This window comes from Solanum verrucosum, unplaced genomic scaffold, assembly GCF_900185275.1.
Source record: "Solanum verrucosum unplaced genomic scaffold, falcon-dt-bn FXZP01000205.1, whole genome shotgun sequence".
In the NCBI taxonomy this organism is placed as follows: Eukaryota; Viridiplantae; Streptophyta; class Magnoliopsida; order Solanales; family Solanaceae; genus Solanum; species Solanum verrucosum.
Window position 1 is genome coordinate 2,707,269 of NW_026019950.1, and position 17,980 is coordinate 2,725,248.

The window sequence follows — 17,980 nt, forward strand, 5'->3', positions numbered from 1 at the left end:
TACAGCACACATGATATTATATGATGTATTACTAATACCTCCCATTTGGTGGTATAGCAATACATAGGTTTTAATACCATGGAATTATCTATGTAAAGACAAAAATATCCCTCAAATTCTTTTAATCATTTTATTTATTTTTTTGATTTTATATTTTATATTTACATTAGTAAATTTATTTAAATAATTTAGCTTACAAATTTGATTATTTTAAAAGAGTTGTTTGTTGTTCAAAAGATCACTCAACTTTGAGAATTTATCAAGTAAAATCACATTGAACTTTGTTTTGTGTCGATAAACTCATTCAACTTAGATATTTCTATCAATAAAACACTCAATTAAATTTAACTTCAAATGTAGGATATTAAGGCAAAAGAAATTATTTTGCATGTAATAAAATTATGGACCCAACGAAGAAATTAAATATTTAGATTAAAAAGGACTCAAATGTTAAAGTGGAATTTCTAACTAATTTGAAATTCCATCTATTCTTTTAAATTTTTTTAATAACTAGGTTTGTAAATAAGATAAGCTGAGAAATAAAGCAATGGATTGTCTATAACACACTATAATGTGTATCTTAAAAGGAATCGAAACAGAAAACATCCTCAGTGTTACTGATTTTTTTCAAACGACATTGTAATTATAGCAACACGTCATTTATGAAAAGAAAAATAAACAAAGTGATAACCTTATTTAATTTCAAAGCAATTGAATTTTGATAATTTGAGCTCTAAAAATTTAGTAATAAGACTCTCAATTATAAAAATAATATTGTCCAATAGTTATCTATCTCGGCCCAATTAAATAAAATAGAAAATTCTATAACAATTCAAGGGTATAATTGGTAAGAAACTTTTGTAAAAGTTTTAATCCAAATCCAAAATTAGGTGGAAAGCAATTAACCAAACACTTGATAAAAATAACCTCTGCATTACGAATTCTAGTATTACTAATCTCTGCATTACTAATCCCTTTGTTATAATACTTTGTACCAAACGACCCCTACATGTTTTATTCCCCAACATTTTTTAATGACATATGTGAAATAAAATATTAAAAAATTAATCAAATAAGACATTTCTTCAAATTCTAAAAAAAAAAAATCAACAACGTTATTCATATTTGCTCGTAAGTTTGAGCATCAAATTCATTTTACTGTTCTTCAAACTTCTGCACTATTATTAATTGAATTTTTGAATCTTTCAATATCCCCATTATCGCCCTTCACATTTGACCAATACCCACGCCCCCAATTTGAATCCAACCACAAATGGTGGTCTCAATGATCTTTGAGATAGAAAATTTATGTTGATTTATTGCTATTTCAATTTTGGTGTTGAGGTGAAATAACAGCTTAAACACAACTCCGAACGTGTACTAAAAGTTAATTTTATTATGATCGAACGTCTACTAAAAGTTTTGAGAGATTTAATAAATTTCTAGTTTGCTCATCACTCGAAGGTGTTGTCCTTTTTTACTTTTAAATTGAGGAATCATGTTCTTGAAGTTCATCAACTATATGTATTCTTAACATAATAGCTTCTTTTTTTAAAAAAAAATAATACTTTCAAATACTTTTTAAAAGCTTGACCAAATATTAACTACCATACAAAAAATTCTCACCAAAAGCATTTTTTCAAAATAAGCTGATTTTAAATATGGAGCTGCATTTTCACTACTCATGATTTATTTTATCTCCCAATTATATACATCTGCATTGAGTGATATACTTTAGATATAAATATAGCTATCCACTAATAATAAACTGGCTTTTTGGATGATTAGAGTAACTAAAAATAAATTCTGAGATTCTACATCATAAACACAAGTATTTTGAATCAAGTTAAAAGACAACAATAAATGAAAACAAGAGTTGTGAAAGTCCTATAAGCACAAGAAAGAGGTCAAAGTCACTATACACCAATCCAGTCAGATATATGAAAGAGATTGATTTATTCATGATCTACAATATGAGATGAGAAGTGCATTTAGAGGTTTACAAGTCTAGTTGGAAACCATGCTTTCAGTTTCTTGCACGAAACCATCTCCTGTCCAGTCTTTGTCTGATTGTAAACCTTTCTTAACCGCTTTCCTTTGACGTATTGCTTCTTGCTGCCTTCTCACCAAATCCGTGTGAGTCGTGAAGTACTCAAGTGACGTTCTGCGCATAACACAAATTTAAATTGTAAACAAGAAATTCTTATCGTTATAAGTTACTACGTAAGTACGTATAGCTTTATGCAGTAGCACTGGGAAGCTCAAACTTGAAGTGCTGGGACAAGTTAACAGAAACCATATAAGTGGATCTTATAGGGAGAAAGTTCAGAACTTACTAGATAATGCAATCTAGTTATTGATATTCCAGCTGAGCGTTAATTCTATTCTTTCTACGTTTACATGGATCTAATGTCTCCAAGTATGTGTGCGCGCACGTGTGAGAGAGAAAGAGAGAGAGATTACCCTCTGAAATCTTCTATTGATGAAAAATTGTGCTTTCTCATGAAATCTTTCAGCTCAGAGCACAACGTTTTCACAAGTCCATATCCATGCATCATGACACCAGTACAAACCTACATAATAAACCAATAAAAGATTTTATCATTCCAAGATAATGCCATGCTAAAAAGGATGGAAGTGGGGAAAAGAAAGGAACAAACAAACAAATTAAGAGGAGTAGCCCATGTCTCTTCTCCATTTTACCGAAATATCATTAAATTGTTTTGAGAGATTTCTCACTTGTGTTAGATCGCAGCTCAGAAGAAATTTTTATTTAGTAAAGGTCAAAGGGGACAAGGAAAAGTCCTAAATTTGGTTTAGTCACAAACATACAGTAAACGGTCAATTTCTAATCCAACCTGTACAGTATCTGCTCCGAGAAGAATAAACTCAGCAGCATCACCACCTGTCTCGACTCCCCCAATAGCAGAGAGTGAATAGTCCTTATCTCCAAATTCTGACTTCATCATCCGTGCAATGTCCATTACTTTTGCTAGGGCAATTGGGTGCACTGCCTTTGATGAGTAGCCTCCAGGAGTAGAGTAGCTAAGGAAAACAGTAGAAAATGAATTGCCGGAATCATAAAAGCAGAAAATTTTAATTCAGCATACTTCTCAATGTAGAGATACTAACCCCTCAACACAAGGCTCGGGCCTCAAGGTGTCAAGATTGATTCCCATTACACTCATGATTGTATTTATAGCAGATACCCCCTCGCACCCTTGGTTAAGAGCCACCCTAGCCGGCTACAATCCAAGAAGAAGAAATAAGAAACACAGCGAAGAAATAACTTTTACATGAAAGAATGTTGATAACTTGTTGGACATGAGTGAATAACAAACTAGTGGGAGGCCATAATTACAGAAGGGAAGTGAAGTGAAGATGGTTTAATCCAGACATAGAGACTATTAATGATAAATATATCACTTCATTTCAAGCCAAGGTGGTCTACTTACACGCCAAACTAATAATCATCAAACAGCTCCAAAGAACTCACAATCACACTTCCCAAGTCCTTAACAGTCATTATCGACCTCATTCAAAATTGGTAAGGACTCTACAATTGGAAAGTGCAATAGAGAGACATTGAAACAAAACCAAGCTTAATCTCCAAACAAGTAAAGGGGTCACAAATGGTGCAAGATAGAATGATCCAAAGAAGAAATTACACTATGTCATCAGGTTGATTTAGGGAGGAATGAGGCACACTCCGTCTTCCAAAAAACTAACAGCATATGCAAGCTCCACAATGCAATTTCCCCCTAATTTAGGGTTAATATGAGAACTTTTTAGTAACAAATGAAGATTATAGATGATGTATAGGAGAAGTTATGACCTTCATGACATATGAAATAGGTTCCTGGTTTGAACATTTTAGCGATCTATCAGCTTTGTTTTATAAATGCTATAACGAAATACCTTGGTAATGTCGGTGATATTAGGGGTCATCTTTGCCCAAACTGGAACTGTGGCTACAGCATTGATCCATCCGCAAACCTCCTCCAAGAGATCACAATCTTGACCAACAGCAGCACCCATTCTACGTTCTGGCATACCATGGGGACACGAGAAGTTGATTTCAAAGGCATCCTGTAAAACAGTATCAATATAGAGAGAGTCATAAAAACTAAAAAGAGAATCAATACGACAACACTACTATAATGCAGAACAAAATCTTATCCGTTAAGTCCCATATGCTTACAATTCCAGTTTCCTCACATCTGTAAATAAGTTCCTCCCAAGCAGCTTTGTTGTATTCTTCCATGATAGAAGCAATAAGTATCCTATCTGGATACTCTTCTTTCAATTGCTTGAACTCTTTCAGCATTGTTTCCAGAGGTCGATCACTAATGAGTTCAATATTCTGCCACCCAATAATTTGTCCTTTGGCAGAACCATTTGCATCTGCTCTTAGTTTAGCATATCTTGGGGTCACATTTTTAACTTTATCTGCTTCCAAAGACACCTGAAGGAAGAAAAAATAATTAATAAAAAAGGAAAGTCTTTCTTCTCTGCTCTTTTCACAACAGAAATAAGTAAAAAGTGTTGATCTCACTTTTCAGTCAGACAAAAACATTCTTTAAAAAAGTAAAAAGAGCTTACACACTTTTCAGTTACAATTCTTCCCTCTATTTCAATTTGTTTGTCCCATTTTGACTTGACACGGAGTTCAAAAAAGTGTAGAAGACTTTTGAATCTTGTGTTTTAAATTAAAGATTAGTACAAAATGTCATTTAATCTTTGAGCTTTTAAACATCTCATATGAAAAGTTGAAATTAAAGAATTGTTAAACAAGGGAGGAGACATTCTTTTTTTAAGAACTAAAAAGCAAAGTAAGACAAACAAATTGAATCGGAGAGAAGTACTATTTACAGTTTACTTGATCTAGAATCAGCACATGCAGAACTCCATAACAAGTTAAATGATAACTCCACACATACTGATCCAAGACCCTACATAGATGATCTCAGGGTGGATCCAATGTTATGGTACCTGGTTTATATCAACCAGGTACTTTCGACGCAGAGCATAAATTATGAGTAAATTTTACTAAAATTGCAACAAATTTAAAGTACAATGGGTTCAATGCAAAGAACCTTAAAGATTGAACTAATAGAATTTAAATCCTGAATCCACCTTTGAATATGATCTCCAATCTCAGAAGATCTATAAGTTCATGTCATTCTCCCAAATGTTGAACTAACTTTACTTGAGCAGTTGGCATACTCAATTAGATGCAAATCAACAGCTCAATTTAGTTTCTTCATTTTAGTCTTCCTACTTAATCAGACTTTGATAAAAAGATAGGAAGTACTACTAACAGATAACAGAACAACTGGCACTAGATCCACCACTGAAAAAAATATTGGATTAAAAAAGGATCCATGAAAGAAGTACTACTACAAAAGTCGAATAAAGCTTTACCGTTTTGGCGATAACACCACCCCAGCCTTCATCAAAGGCTCTCTTCATCACTGTATAGTTGGTCCCTGGTGGACCCGACCCAATAACAAATGGGTTAGGCATTTTCAACCCGTTAACAGTTACACTTAGATCGGGCTCCACAGACTGGCCCTCTGAGGCCATAACTCTGAACCCAACTCGTTTTTTACCGAAATTCAACCGACCCATCATCGGGAATTCAACACCCGAGTTCCCATCAAGTCCAATTCTGATTCTTTGAGCCAATCCAAGAGACGCCATAGCTGGGAGAAAATTAAAGAAGTTGGTTTTTGACTCAGTTGAAACTGGGAACAGAGAAAAAGATGAAAATGAATATCTAGGAATCTGAGTTGGGAGAATAAGAAATTGTATTTAAATAGCTGTTGATTGGAGTTATCTGGTTGTAGTTTAGGAGAAGATATCAAGAGAAAAAAAATCGTTTTTATAAAAAAAAATTATAGATCAAGATTCACAAGTGACTTTTTTCAGTTTTATGAATATTGAAAATTGATCATGGAGATGATCTGTGGAAGCTGAAGGTTCATTATTTGTGGATATTGGGTTTAAAAAAAAAAAGAGGAGTTGACGGAAGTGGTAAGAAATTGGATAAGGGAATTATGAGTGTTGTGGTGGAATAGAATACCAGCATTTTACTATCACTTTTTGCATGACTTTTACTTTTTAACTTAATTATTAGTTTTATATTGACCGTCTTAAAAATAATTTTCAATTTAATTAATATAATTTAAGGCAGAATAACCCTTAATATTTCCTTTCAGGTACCTCAACTATGCGATCTTCCTATTGAACTCTTGAACCGTCCATAATTTATACCTTTTAAATATTATTGACTGACATGGCACAAAATGTGTTCTCACGTCACTTGAGCGCGTGAAGACATTTTAAAAAAATTGATGTGGAATCCACGATTATCTTCTTGCCCTTTTTTGTCTAAACAACCTAATTTTCCCCCTCTTCCTCTTATTTCTCTTCTCTATTTCGTTATTGTCATTTTTAAGTTGGAGCTTCTCAAAGTATCTCTCTTCTTCAACGATTTCTTCATTTCTTGCCGCAAAAAGTATAATAAAATTAAAATTACTACCAGCACTTACCAAAGTAAGCTTTGGAAGGTGTTCAACAGTTGGTGAATCTCCTTTGCAAACTTGGTTAACTTTTTCACGAACTTCATCCTGCCAAAAGTCTTGCATTCATTCATAATAAGCTGCAAATTCAAGCTAAATTTGTTGCTTGATCGTTTCTTTTGCACCTCATTTAGTAATATTCCTAACAAATCATTCCCATTTGAGTTGTTTTGCCCAATTTCTACACGATCTTTTCGACTTTGTATTATTTCGAAACCTTAGGATTTTAGTTGTAAATAGCATAACTATGTCACTAGATCATTGAAATCACACCAATTTCTTAGTTTTTTTCTCATCTACAAGAACATTTGGGTCATATCAAAGTGGTATTGTGGGAAAAATGAAGTGACTTTTGGTTTATTAGGTTTTATTTGGGTTTTATTTTAGATTGGCTGATGTGTAAATTATTTAAATGAGTGGAATGTTTTGATTGGTTGCTTTTTCCACGTGGAAAATGTGGATTTCAAGCACACAACCAAAAAAAATACATTTGTTGAAGTTTTGTGGCATGTCGCTAAGTGTGTTTAAAAGTTACAAATTATACATGGTTCAAGAGTTCAATAGGAAGATGGCTTAGTTGAGGTACCTGGAAGGAAAACCTCAACAAATTTAGGGGTTTGTTTATGTATTCCGCCATAATTTAAATACACTTCTGATCTATCATATCACATAGCAAATGATCTCAAACCCTTGTAGGAACACGAGACTCTTAATAAAAACTACGAGAAGTGTTGAAAACACCTCAAAATTTGGCAAGAATTTAGTGGTGTATCTCACCAATAAGTTTAATTATTCAAGTAGATGACTAATTTTAAGATGATCAATAGTTCGAGCACAAAATCAATAATTCACACCAAGCTTAGAAATGCTAACAATTTCTTTGAAGAAAATTCAGTAAGTAGCTCTACTTTAGAGTGTAATCGCGAAACATAGCTATTATTTATGTATTTACCTATGTAATGTTGCTATAATTGTTGTATCAAAGGTAAAAGGCTAGTTATTTGTATTCAAGCGACGAATTTTTGTGATCTTTATAAAAAATAATTTAATCTTCCAGTTTTATTAAATCGAAACTTCGTTAAGAATAAATATTATTTTTACCCTCCACACACCTATTAGTGATGACACGAAGGAGTTGGTTAATTCGTTTATGTACTTGTAATTCTATTTTATGTGGTGTATTATATTAGCTATATAAGAGAGCTTAATATGTCATATTATTGACTAAAAAGATGTTTAAATAATTAACCAGCTGAAAGATTAGATGCCAGATGGGATCAATATTTTCTAAAATTAAATAAATAGTGGAGCAAACATTGCTCCTAATTTATTGCAGCAAAGTTTTGATCTTGTGATCAACCTAGTAACATGCATAGCAATATTTTAGTGTTTTTTTGTTTTTTTCTTTTAATATTAGATTTCTATTTAATATATCAATAATTGAGATGAGTATATATCTAGTTTAACCCTTTAATCTTCAAGGTGGAATATAGCATTATCTTCACCTGTACTATACGTAATACTAATATTTTCATTGAGCTAAAAGTCAACACAAAAAGTACGGTATAAAATGCACAAAATGATCTTTTAGTTATTATGTGAAAGGCAAAATCATCCTACTGAGATTTTTGGTTCAATATTTTTTAATTTTGTGGTCATTATATTTAAATATGTGAAATTAAAGTATTACCTAAAAAGATGTTAAAAAGAAAACATGACATACAAATTGAAACAAATAAATTACTTTAATAAGTTATCTTTCCACAATTATCATTGTCTTTTAAAACTAACCCTTTTTTGGTATATTTATCGAGCATTTAGAACCTAGTAATTTGATTAATCAAGGTTCATAAAACCATTTGAAGAAAAATATTCTCTATTAGGTTGTTCTATATTTGAATTCAAGACATTTAATTGATGACTCAAATTTTCTATTGACATCCCTTAAATTTTCTCTCTCTTGTTATTTAAAGTTTTCTATGTGAGAACTGAAAATTAAAATTATTTTTGAAGGAGGTGAGAGAGTAGCTGAGTTGGTTGAGGTCTTTTATCCTTCGCATGTGGTAGATGGATCGAATCCATAATATTGGGACTAATTTGGTCATATTGTTTGTATACAATTAAAAAATGTATTTACTCATTGACAAATATATCCAGAAAATTAGTTTTCTGTACTAGCCCGTGCGATTTTTTTATCCTCTTCTCATAGGGTATTTGGATTGACTTAAAAGTTGGTCAAATCTATTTTTAAGTCAGTTTTTGACTTCTGAAAGTGTTTGACAAATATTTAAAAAATAGTTCAAAATAAGTCAAAAATAACTTAAAATAAGTTAGGAAGTGTTTGACAAGATCAGAAATGACTTATAATAAGTTTAAAATGACTTAAAATAAGTCGAAAATCAAAAGTAGATCTCCCCCTACTTATTATTTTTTGACTTAAAAGTCATTTCGGTGTAACTTTTCATTTTTAAGCTAATCCAAACGGACGCATCATGTTTTACTCACTATGAATATGAATATGAATATTACTCTAAAGGATAATCTCGAAATTGAATATTTGTGAACTTATTCACAACAAAAAAAAAAAAAAAAAAGAGAGAAAATATTTGTGCACTTGGGCCTAATTCTCCTGGTGTGCTCTTTAGCTTTGACATGAGTCAATATCGTCTAACTTCATTCAAAAATGAAACTTGCATTTTAAGTTCGGTCTGTTGACATTCAATTGGACCTGGATACACTCGTTACAGCGTATAGGTGCTAGATGAATTATGAAAAACTTGCATAAATTTCACTAGTTTGAGAGTTAATTACTTAGATACATTCTATTTTGTAATATTATTATGTATCTTATCAGATTTTTGATCGTATAGATACATTTAGATATATCCAGATACATATGTTTGGGGATACGTGGGGTAAAAATTAGGTGTAATTTGTTCCAGATACATTGTATTCAAGTGGATTCACATGTATATGAGATACATAACAAATCTCTCTCGCCTCTCTCCCATCTTGCTCGCCACTCGCCCATGTATCTGGTGCGAATCACATAAAATACATATAAATATATGTATCTGTGATTCGTATGTATCTGGATATATATGAATCTCGCTCGCCTTTCTCTCTATTTTTGTGTATCTGGTTGTAAAAATACATGTATCTAAGTACATTTTTCTTAATATATAATAGAGAATCATAATTCATAATAAGATATGTGATTTTTTAAAAGTATAAATAATCATAATACATATGATACTGATGTATATCTAATTATATAATTTTTCCTTACAACTTACAAGAAGCCTAAATAGGCGGGCCTTCCATTATCCCCCCCCCCCCCAAAAAAAGCCCATTAATGTGGCTGCGGCCTAGCTACATAGTAACTAGGGCAAACTACATAAATTCCACTAGTTTAAGTCCTAATTACTTAGATTCCCGATAGTTTTAGATATTACTTCCTCTACCATATTTCATACTTAGGATACATGAGTTTAAATCTGTGAGATACATGTATCTGCCGAATTTTAAATTGAGATACGTATTTTATTTGTTTAAATTAATAGGTTGTAACTGATTTCCTTAATATAAGGCGGAAATCAAGGAGTGTATCTATGTTTAATTAATTTCATTTTATTATTATTTGAAATAATAAATTCGTTAATATTATTAATAAAAGACAAAAACATGTATATCTCGGTCATGCAATTTGATTAATTTCATTTTATTACTCTTAAAATAATAAAAATTCATTAATTTGATGTATCTATTATCAATATATGATGTATCCAATAAACTAAACACTTAGATACATGAGTATCATACAAGTACATTCATATGTATCATAGAAGTATCTAATATTAATTTTGTGTATATGTTATATGTGTCTAATATTAATTTCATGTATCTATTTATATGATCTAATTTAATTTCATGTATCTTTTATATGTATATATTATTAATTCGATGTATCAACTATCAATTTCATACATTTTATTCAAAATCATGTATCTCGGATACATAGTAAACGCACATATAATTATGTGTATCTAAATATGAAATGTAATTGAAACACACGAATTTAAGAACAAATCACGATTGTGGAATATGTCTTATATTAATCCAAAAAAAAGTTAAAAAATTCAAATTTCTCTGTTTCTTTAAGGATCTGAAATTTTTCTCATAGATGCATATAATCTTAACTCAGATACATGAACTCTTAACTAGATACATGTACACCTGATGTGTATCCAACATTGTTGCACTTGATGTACATCTAATGGTGTACTTTTTTCTCTTAATTAAAGCTTGGCGTAATTCTTCATCTTGATTAAGACATTCCTATACTTAGATCTATTCTCGACTTGAATGTTGGCGGATGAAGAGTCAGTTCCTACAATGAGAAATTGATGAGTGAAAATGAGCAAATAAAAGTTGTTTGATTTAGTATATATAGTATTGTTAAAGTGTAGTACCTTTGACGAGAATCATCCGATTTTGGGAATGTTCAACCATTAAAGTGTCCGAGAAACAACAAATCAAAAAATATAAAACCTAACTTGTAAAATTCTATAAAATTGAACTTCAGAACATTATGAACTCAAATACAAAATTAAAATACATGAGAATAATAAAATAATCGAAACAAACCTATATGTATAATGCTGATTTGAACATACAAACATATATTGAGAGGATGAAGGAAGAAAGAGGGAAATGATGAACTAAGGAAGAAGGAAGGCTGGGTTTACAGAGGAAACGGCATATGTGAAAAAAGAAGAAGATGATTTGCTTGTTAATGGATATGGACCATTAATTAAGGAGTAGATAATTATTCAATTCCTTATTTAAGGGATTTGTATATCTGATTAAATTTTTTAATATATATAATATAAATATTAAAAGTGATAATATATGTAATTATTTTAAACTAGAGGTAAATATAGTATATATGGTAGTGATGTATGTGTAGTTATGTAGTTTATCCTAGTAACTATAAGACACATAAGTGGCATATGTAATCCAAGTTTTAATTAGTTGGCACACAATAACCATTTCACATATTTTGGACTACTAAAAAGTGACAAACATTTCACATATTTGGACTACTAAAAAGTTACAAACATACCATCCACGGATGTGATGAAGTGGATGAGGTTGCTTCTTTCTTAATTAGAGGTTTTAAGTTCGAACCTGAATGGGATCCTACGCAACATGAATCTAAATTAGTCGAGCTCTAATACTAATATCGAACACTAGATTTTAAAAAAAGTCACACACATGATCCACAAATCAGTCCCCACATACTATTTGTGTCACCTTTAGCCCCCCCCCCCCCCCCCCCCGGGGGATAATTGTGACAATTCATGCAGTAGATGAACGGTCATTTGGTTCAACACAATGTTATCACAGGATAATTATCATATTCATCGCATTATAATCATGTAGATAATCCCATTTTTATACGGTGTACATGATCCTATGATTTAATATCCGTGATTAACACTGAACAAATTTAATTTTAAAATTTTATATTGGGATAACCCTCTAATTATCCCTAAAAAACAATTCAAACCACCATTCAGAAAAAGCAAAAAAAAAAAAAAAAAACAGAGATACGTTGCAAGTTTGGCTTAGGGACTGAAATCATTTTTGACACATTAATCTAGAAACCAAAAAATAATACTCCGTACTGATTATTTAGAAAAAATACTTGAAATCTACTCACAAGTTCTTTTGGTTGGCATGAGCTGGAAAATTTATCAGAAATTCACATGCATCTTGCTACTTCTTTTTTGAAGTTCAAACTCATGTTTCAGAAAAGTTGTCTTCCACTTTCCTTTTTTCTAAAAAAATAAATTAATTAAAAATTGCAAATTTGCTACCTAACTTACTACTATAAGATTTAATTCGCAAAATTAATAATGAAATAGTGATCCTACTTACTTTAATCTGCATCATATAGCAACTTATATTAAATGGGAAAGTTTTTTTAAAAATAATTTCATGATATTCTCACTTGAGTATAATACGACAAGACGAAAAAAATAAATTATAGCACGTCACAATCAATTACCAGCTACATTTGCACACCTAATCTTTTGTTTGTAGGTATAATAATTAGTACTATAATTATACATAATTATTACTAATATAAAATTTATGTTTGTGTTAGTATTATTATAATATTTGTAATGGAATGTGTATTTGTGTACCAGCTAGTCAGCTACTATATTAAAAAAATATGGTATGTGCGTACAGTTGGATTATGACAATGGATAACCCCCCCACAGGTCATATTATATAACCACCAGCTAAAATGGCGATAAATATTAGTACACGTAACCAATTAATTTAGCCGACAAAAATAATTCTCTAAATTAACTAGTTTATTGTGTTTTAATTAGAAACTAAATATTTTTTTATATAAACTTGTGAACATTATAAGAGTTTTATACTATAAATTGTTCGTCATTCTTTTAATCTACCTAGGCCAATATAGGTTTAGGTCCTAATACCGATGATAAATATTATAAATTATATTTCAGATGATTATTCAATTTTGAATAGTTTATTTAAAAAGTCATTCTTTTATAATTCAAAAATTACTTAACTGTTGATATTTTACTTACAAAATCATCAAATCAATAATAAATACTTTCTTCATACATAACTATCGTTATCTTCCTTTTGATTGTCGAGTTTGAATTGATATGTCATAAGTAAGTGGTGGAAAGAAAGAAAATTAAGGAACCCGTAAATATCAGAAATTGACAATTATTGTTAACCAAGAAAAATAATCCGCAATAAAGACAAGATATACTATTGGTGGAATATTACAAAATAAATAAATATTATTTTTTTAAAAAAAAAAACTAACTAAATAAGGTCAGGCATGACAAGATAAAATTTTATAAATAATAAATTAAATTAAACAATGCCACCTAAAATAGAATGGTGAAATAAGTAGGTAGCAGTAGCACCCAAAATAAAGATGTCAAGACACTACCAAATTAGTAATAGTAATAATTAAGTTTTAATTGGTTGAAAGTGAACAAGATTGAATGTATTCAGTGAATTCAAGGGGATAAATATAGCCGCCTTTGTCTGTTGCCAAACCTAATACATCATCATGTCATAACTTGCCATATGTACTCTCAACAATCTTTTGGAATTTCTTGTTTCAATTTTAAATTTCCTAAAAACTACAAAAGATTACGAAAATATGAAAAGGTAAAGTAGTAAAATAAACAAATTGATCCAAGTTAAAATTGCCAACATATCGATATAAAAGGAGTATGTCTCAATTTATATGATATAATTTTTTAAAATTTGTCTAAATAAATGATGATAAAATATTTAAAGAAAAATTATTTAATACATAACTTATTTTATTATATTTTCTAAAATTTTCTATCATTTTAAAAAATTACAAAAATCTCTATCCTATTCTCAAATACATCACTTTACGCTATATATCGGTTGGATACATCACTTTACGCAACGTATCGATCGAATACATGATACGTGATGTATCGGCATGTAATACGAGATGTATCGAGACGTTGATGTGATGTATCCGAAAATGAGACGCGATATATCAAAACGTTGAGCGATGTGTTGAGACATTTTTGAATGTATCCAGATTCCCCTAAATTCAAGGATTTTTTTTGTAATTTAAAAAAATATATGATGTAATTAGCTCTTAACACTATATATTTGTGTAAAATTCTCAAATTATGACACTATTTCAAAAAAAAGGCTCTACTATATTTCTAAAACTCTGTATCAATCAAACTATAATACATAAATTAGGATTATGGGAATTTTATTTTTTTTCAATTCTCTTAATAAAAAAAAACAAAGAGGGGAACCTTTAGCGGCATGATTAGTAGTGCATTCTTGGCTGTTGTGGGGGAGGGAATTCATGTTATTGTATCAAATGCCATCAAGTTATGTGACCTTTTAGTTACCAGAAAATTATTTAGTGATAAGTGACCCTCTACTATGCTTAATTAAGCTGGGGGGGGGGGGGGGGATTTTTCTTTCTAAATAAAATAAAATGATGCTTAATTATGCAAAGTGATTTTGACGTTACGAAATAAGTTTTTTTTTTTTTATCATCCATGAAATTGTCCAATATTATATTTATTCTGGAATAAAATGTTAAAAGAAAGAATTAAAAAACATGTTTCATGTGGATATAATAACTATAGCAAGCATTTTTCATATTCACTAAGAAAAATATCTCATAGTGACATTTTTATCAACTACAGGACTTCTATTTTCTAAAATAACAAAAAAAAAAAAGACGCAGCACGTAAAAAGGAAACATATGCACGCAAAACTTGCAAGGTCTAACATGTTTAAAATAAATACAGCAACTAAATGCACATCAAATAATATATAAATAAATAAATTTCTGATTTAATTATTACAATTCTCTCTAATAGTACACGGCATATATATTAGTGTTAAGAAAGTTAAATAATTTTATTAGCTACGATTTCTTCAAAAAGTTTGTAGAATAGTTTTGCTATTAGATTGTGACGATATACGCACATTCTTGTACATAGTTTCAAGTATGTAAATATATCATTTGAAAATTGAAAAAATCATTGTTAAGATTCACATATATAAAAATTATTACTTTATTCATGGTCTTAAACATGCTAGGTTGGTTATGATTAATTTAAGTCATCGTTCTTTTTTGGATATATGTCATTCGGGAAGATAAGCAACATCATAAATTCTTGGGGAAAAAAAACTTTTTCTTTTAAATAATATTGTACGAAAACATTTTAATTATTAATTAGCCAAAAGGCAATTATATTTTATAGAAAGATTAAATCATAGTAGTAAACATACAAAATCTTCAATTTGTTGTTTTATTGATTGATACTAGAAAATAAGTTAACGTGAAACAATTTTTACATTATGCAAATTGTTAGGTCAAAGAATTAAAACCAAGGTACCACTCTAATTATGTTGTATTAGGCTACATAATGATGATCACAAAAAAAAAAGTTCACTTGTTTGGAACTAATTTGATGGCTATTTTTGGATTGTTTCTTACTACTATAATATTATATTATTCCTAATTTAAATCACATGTGATAAATTCATCCACATATTTTTAATAGAAAAATTAAAGAAGGAGCCAAAACCTTTGCGTAAAGATTTATCTCGACGAGGTTTACCGGCGCACCTTCTCTCTTAGGTCTTATCCTTTTTATTTCCTAAGCCACCCAAAATCCATTTGCCTTTTGGTTACACGTGTAAATTAAATACAATTTTATTTTTTATAAAAATTAATTTTATATATTTTAAAAATTATTACAATATAAATTACAACATCTAACAAATTAACATGAAATTTATCGGTCAAAGAAAAATTATTTTTAAATGTCTAAATAGTAATTGGATTACATAAAATGCGACGAATAGAGTATGTTTTTTTTTTCTTATTTTTGAACAAAAAGATTTGATTTTCAATTTATTAGTTAAAATAATTTATATCTATATAATGCCTTAGATTTATTTTAAACCATAGATTTTAAAAGTATTTTCTTTTCTTTTCCCTCATGCTTTGTCAAACACCACATAAATGTAGACGAATAGAGAGACTATTATTTATTTCTTATTAAACATTATAATTTATTATAAATTTGTGATTTGTATATGTGATTTTATTTAATTTCCTTATTTTGATATCCACCTAGTTTTGTTTTACATGTCTTATTAGTTTTATATTAAAATACTCCTTAAATTTCATGACTTTGAAAATGTTATGTAATTCCTATAACAGTGTGTCATTAAGAATAAATGAAAATATTTTTAAAAATGTGTTTTTGTTTTTAAATAAACAGTTCCACAATGAGTCCAAATCAATACTTAATAATATGAGTATCATTTTAACGTGTGTACCCTAAACTCTGCTACTTACCATTTCGAGACTGATGAATCATAGAGTTGTCAATATGGGCTGACCTATTTCATCCAGGCTAATTTATACAGGCTTTGTAATTTGACGGGTCAGATTGGGCTAGCCTATTTTTTTATGTGAGCAAGAATATGGTCAGCCCAACCCACAAGTGTGTGGGCTACGGGCTTTGCCGGGCCGGACCTCTTTTCTTAAAAGTTTATTTTTTATAATTTTTTAAATTAAAGTATAATTTTAAAATATTGTCATAAATATCGACTAGTATTATTACTTGTTAATCAAATACACAAATAAAATTATCTATATAATATTTATTAAGTTTGATTTCAAGTAAAAACATAAAGCGCTAAATAGAAATATTAACCTAATTTTTTTTCAATGATCATAATAGAACACAAAAACTATGATAATATTTCATAGGCCATCTATGTAGTGATTCCCTAGAAATTTTAGGAACTTTATTTTATGTAGTACATATTTTATAAACATAATTTGTATTTAAATTGTAATATTTCAAACTTAAAATTGATTTTGCGTGTAGATTCATGTTATTTTTAATACTCTATTTTATTTTTATTTTATAATTAATTTTATTTGGCCCACGGGCCGGCCCTATCCATATTTCTCAAGTCCCACAAATCGACAAACTTATTCAAACCGAGCTAAAAAGTTTTTTTTAAAATGAGCTTCAAAAATCATAGCTCAATCCTATCAAATCACGGGTTAAACCAGACTAACCCAATGGGCCTAACCCATATTGACTGCTCTAAATTGAATCGCATGGTACATAAAATATAAAGAAAGAATAGTATTTTTAGCACTAAACACGACACCTCATTTCCAAAAAGATCAATTCGTATAAAATACTCGCTCCATATGTTTCTATTAAAATTAAAATTAAAATTAAAATTAAGACGTTCTGATTAAGATATTTTTTAGATATATTTGAGCATTGAATAATAATATATTTATTTTCTAATATTTGAATGTGTATATTTTATTTATTATTAAAATAATAAATATAAATTTTAATTAAAATAATTGAATATTAAAAATTATAAGTTTAATAAAATTAAACTATTATTTAATAAAAACTATGAAATATGTATGTCCACTAACGATAGTGGAAGTAGTCTGTGATGGTAATAGTTGGTGTTTGTGTTTAATAATGGTGATGATGATACTTGTAATGAGGAATGTGATTGGTGTTGTAGTGATTAGTGCGAAGATGATTGTAATGGTGAGGTTGGTTGATGTCCATAGTTGACGGTGTTGCTGGTTTCATAATTGAAGAATGCTTTGTGCATGGTTAATAATATTATTGGTGATAATTGACAGTAATACTATTGATGGTAGTAGTTTATAGCGACAGTGATAATAGCAAATAGAAGTGATAGCAATGACCGATACTAATGGTGGTTAGTCATGGTTAGAAACTTCCTTGTTCACCAAACAA

The 17,980-nt window shown here is 29.6% G+C and overlaps 2 protein-coding genes across 2 annotated transcripts in view; one reads left to right on the plus strand and one right to left on the minus strand.

Annotated features, from left to right (window-relative positions):
• Nucleotides 1-1,891: 1,891 nt before the first annotated feature.
• Nucleotides 1,892-6,002, minus strand: LOC125813906 (dihydropyrimidine dehydrogenase (NADP(+)), chloroplastic). Its single transcript, XM_049493382.1, has 7 exons — nucleotides 5,425-6,002; nucleotides 4,202-4,465; nucleotides 3,919-4,089; nucleotides 3,133-3,245; nucleotides 2,859-3,045; nucleotides 2,464-2,573; nucleotides 1,892-2,164 (listed from the first exon to the last, which is right to left on the minus strand). Exons 1-7 carry the CDS (start codon nucleotides 5,701-5,703, stop codon nucleotides 2,008-2,010), a joined length of 1,281 nt encoding a protein of 426 aa, XP_049349339.1. The 5' UTR covers nucleotides 5,704-6,002; the 3' UTR covers nucleotides 1,892-2,007.
• A 9-nt stretch (nucleotides 6,003-6,011) lies between these two features.
• Nucleotides 6,012-17,980, plus strand: part of LOC125813917 (calmodulin) — a 103,303-nt gene continuing 91,334 nt past the window's right edge. The window contains exon 1 of the mRNA XM_049493393.1: nucleotides 6,012-6,024. The gene's annotated coding sequence lies outside the window, so the exon portion shown is untranslated. The remainder of the gene's footprint in view (nucleotides 6,025-17,980) is intronic.

Excerpts from the sequence above, each read along its gene's own strand:
- LOC125813906 (XM_049493382.1), bottom strand. The coding sequence starts at position 5,703 with ATGGCGTCTCTTGGATTGGCTCAAAGAATCAGAATTGGACTTGATGGG. Across the intron at positions 4,090-4,201 it reads GATGTGAGGAAACTGGAATT|GATGCCTTTGAAATCAACTT; the intron begins GTAAGCATATGG and ends ACTGTTTTACAG. Across the intron at positions 3,046-3,132 it reads CCCGAGCCTTGTGTTGAGGG|CTACTCTACTCCTGGAGGCT; the intron begins GTTAGTATCTCT and ends TGTTTTCCTTAG.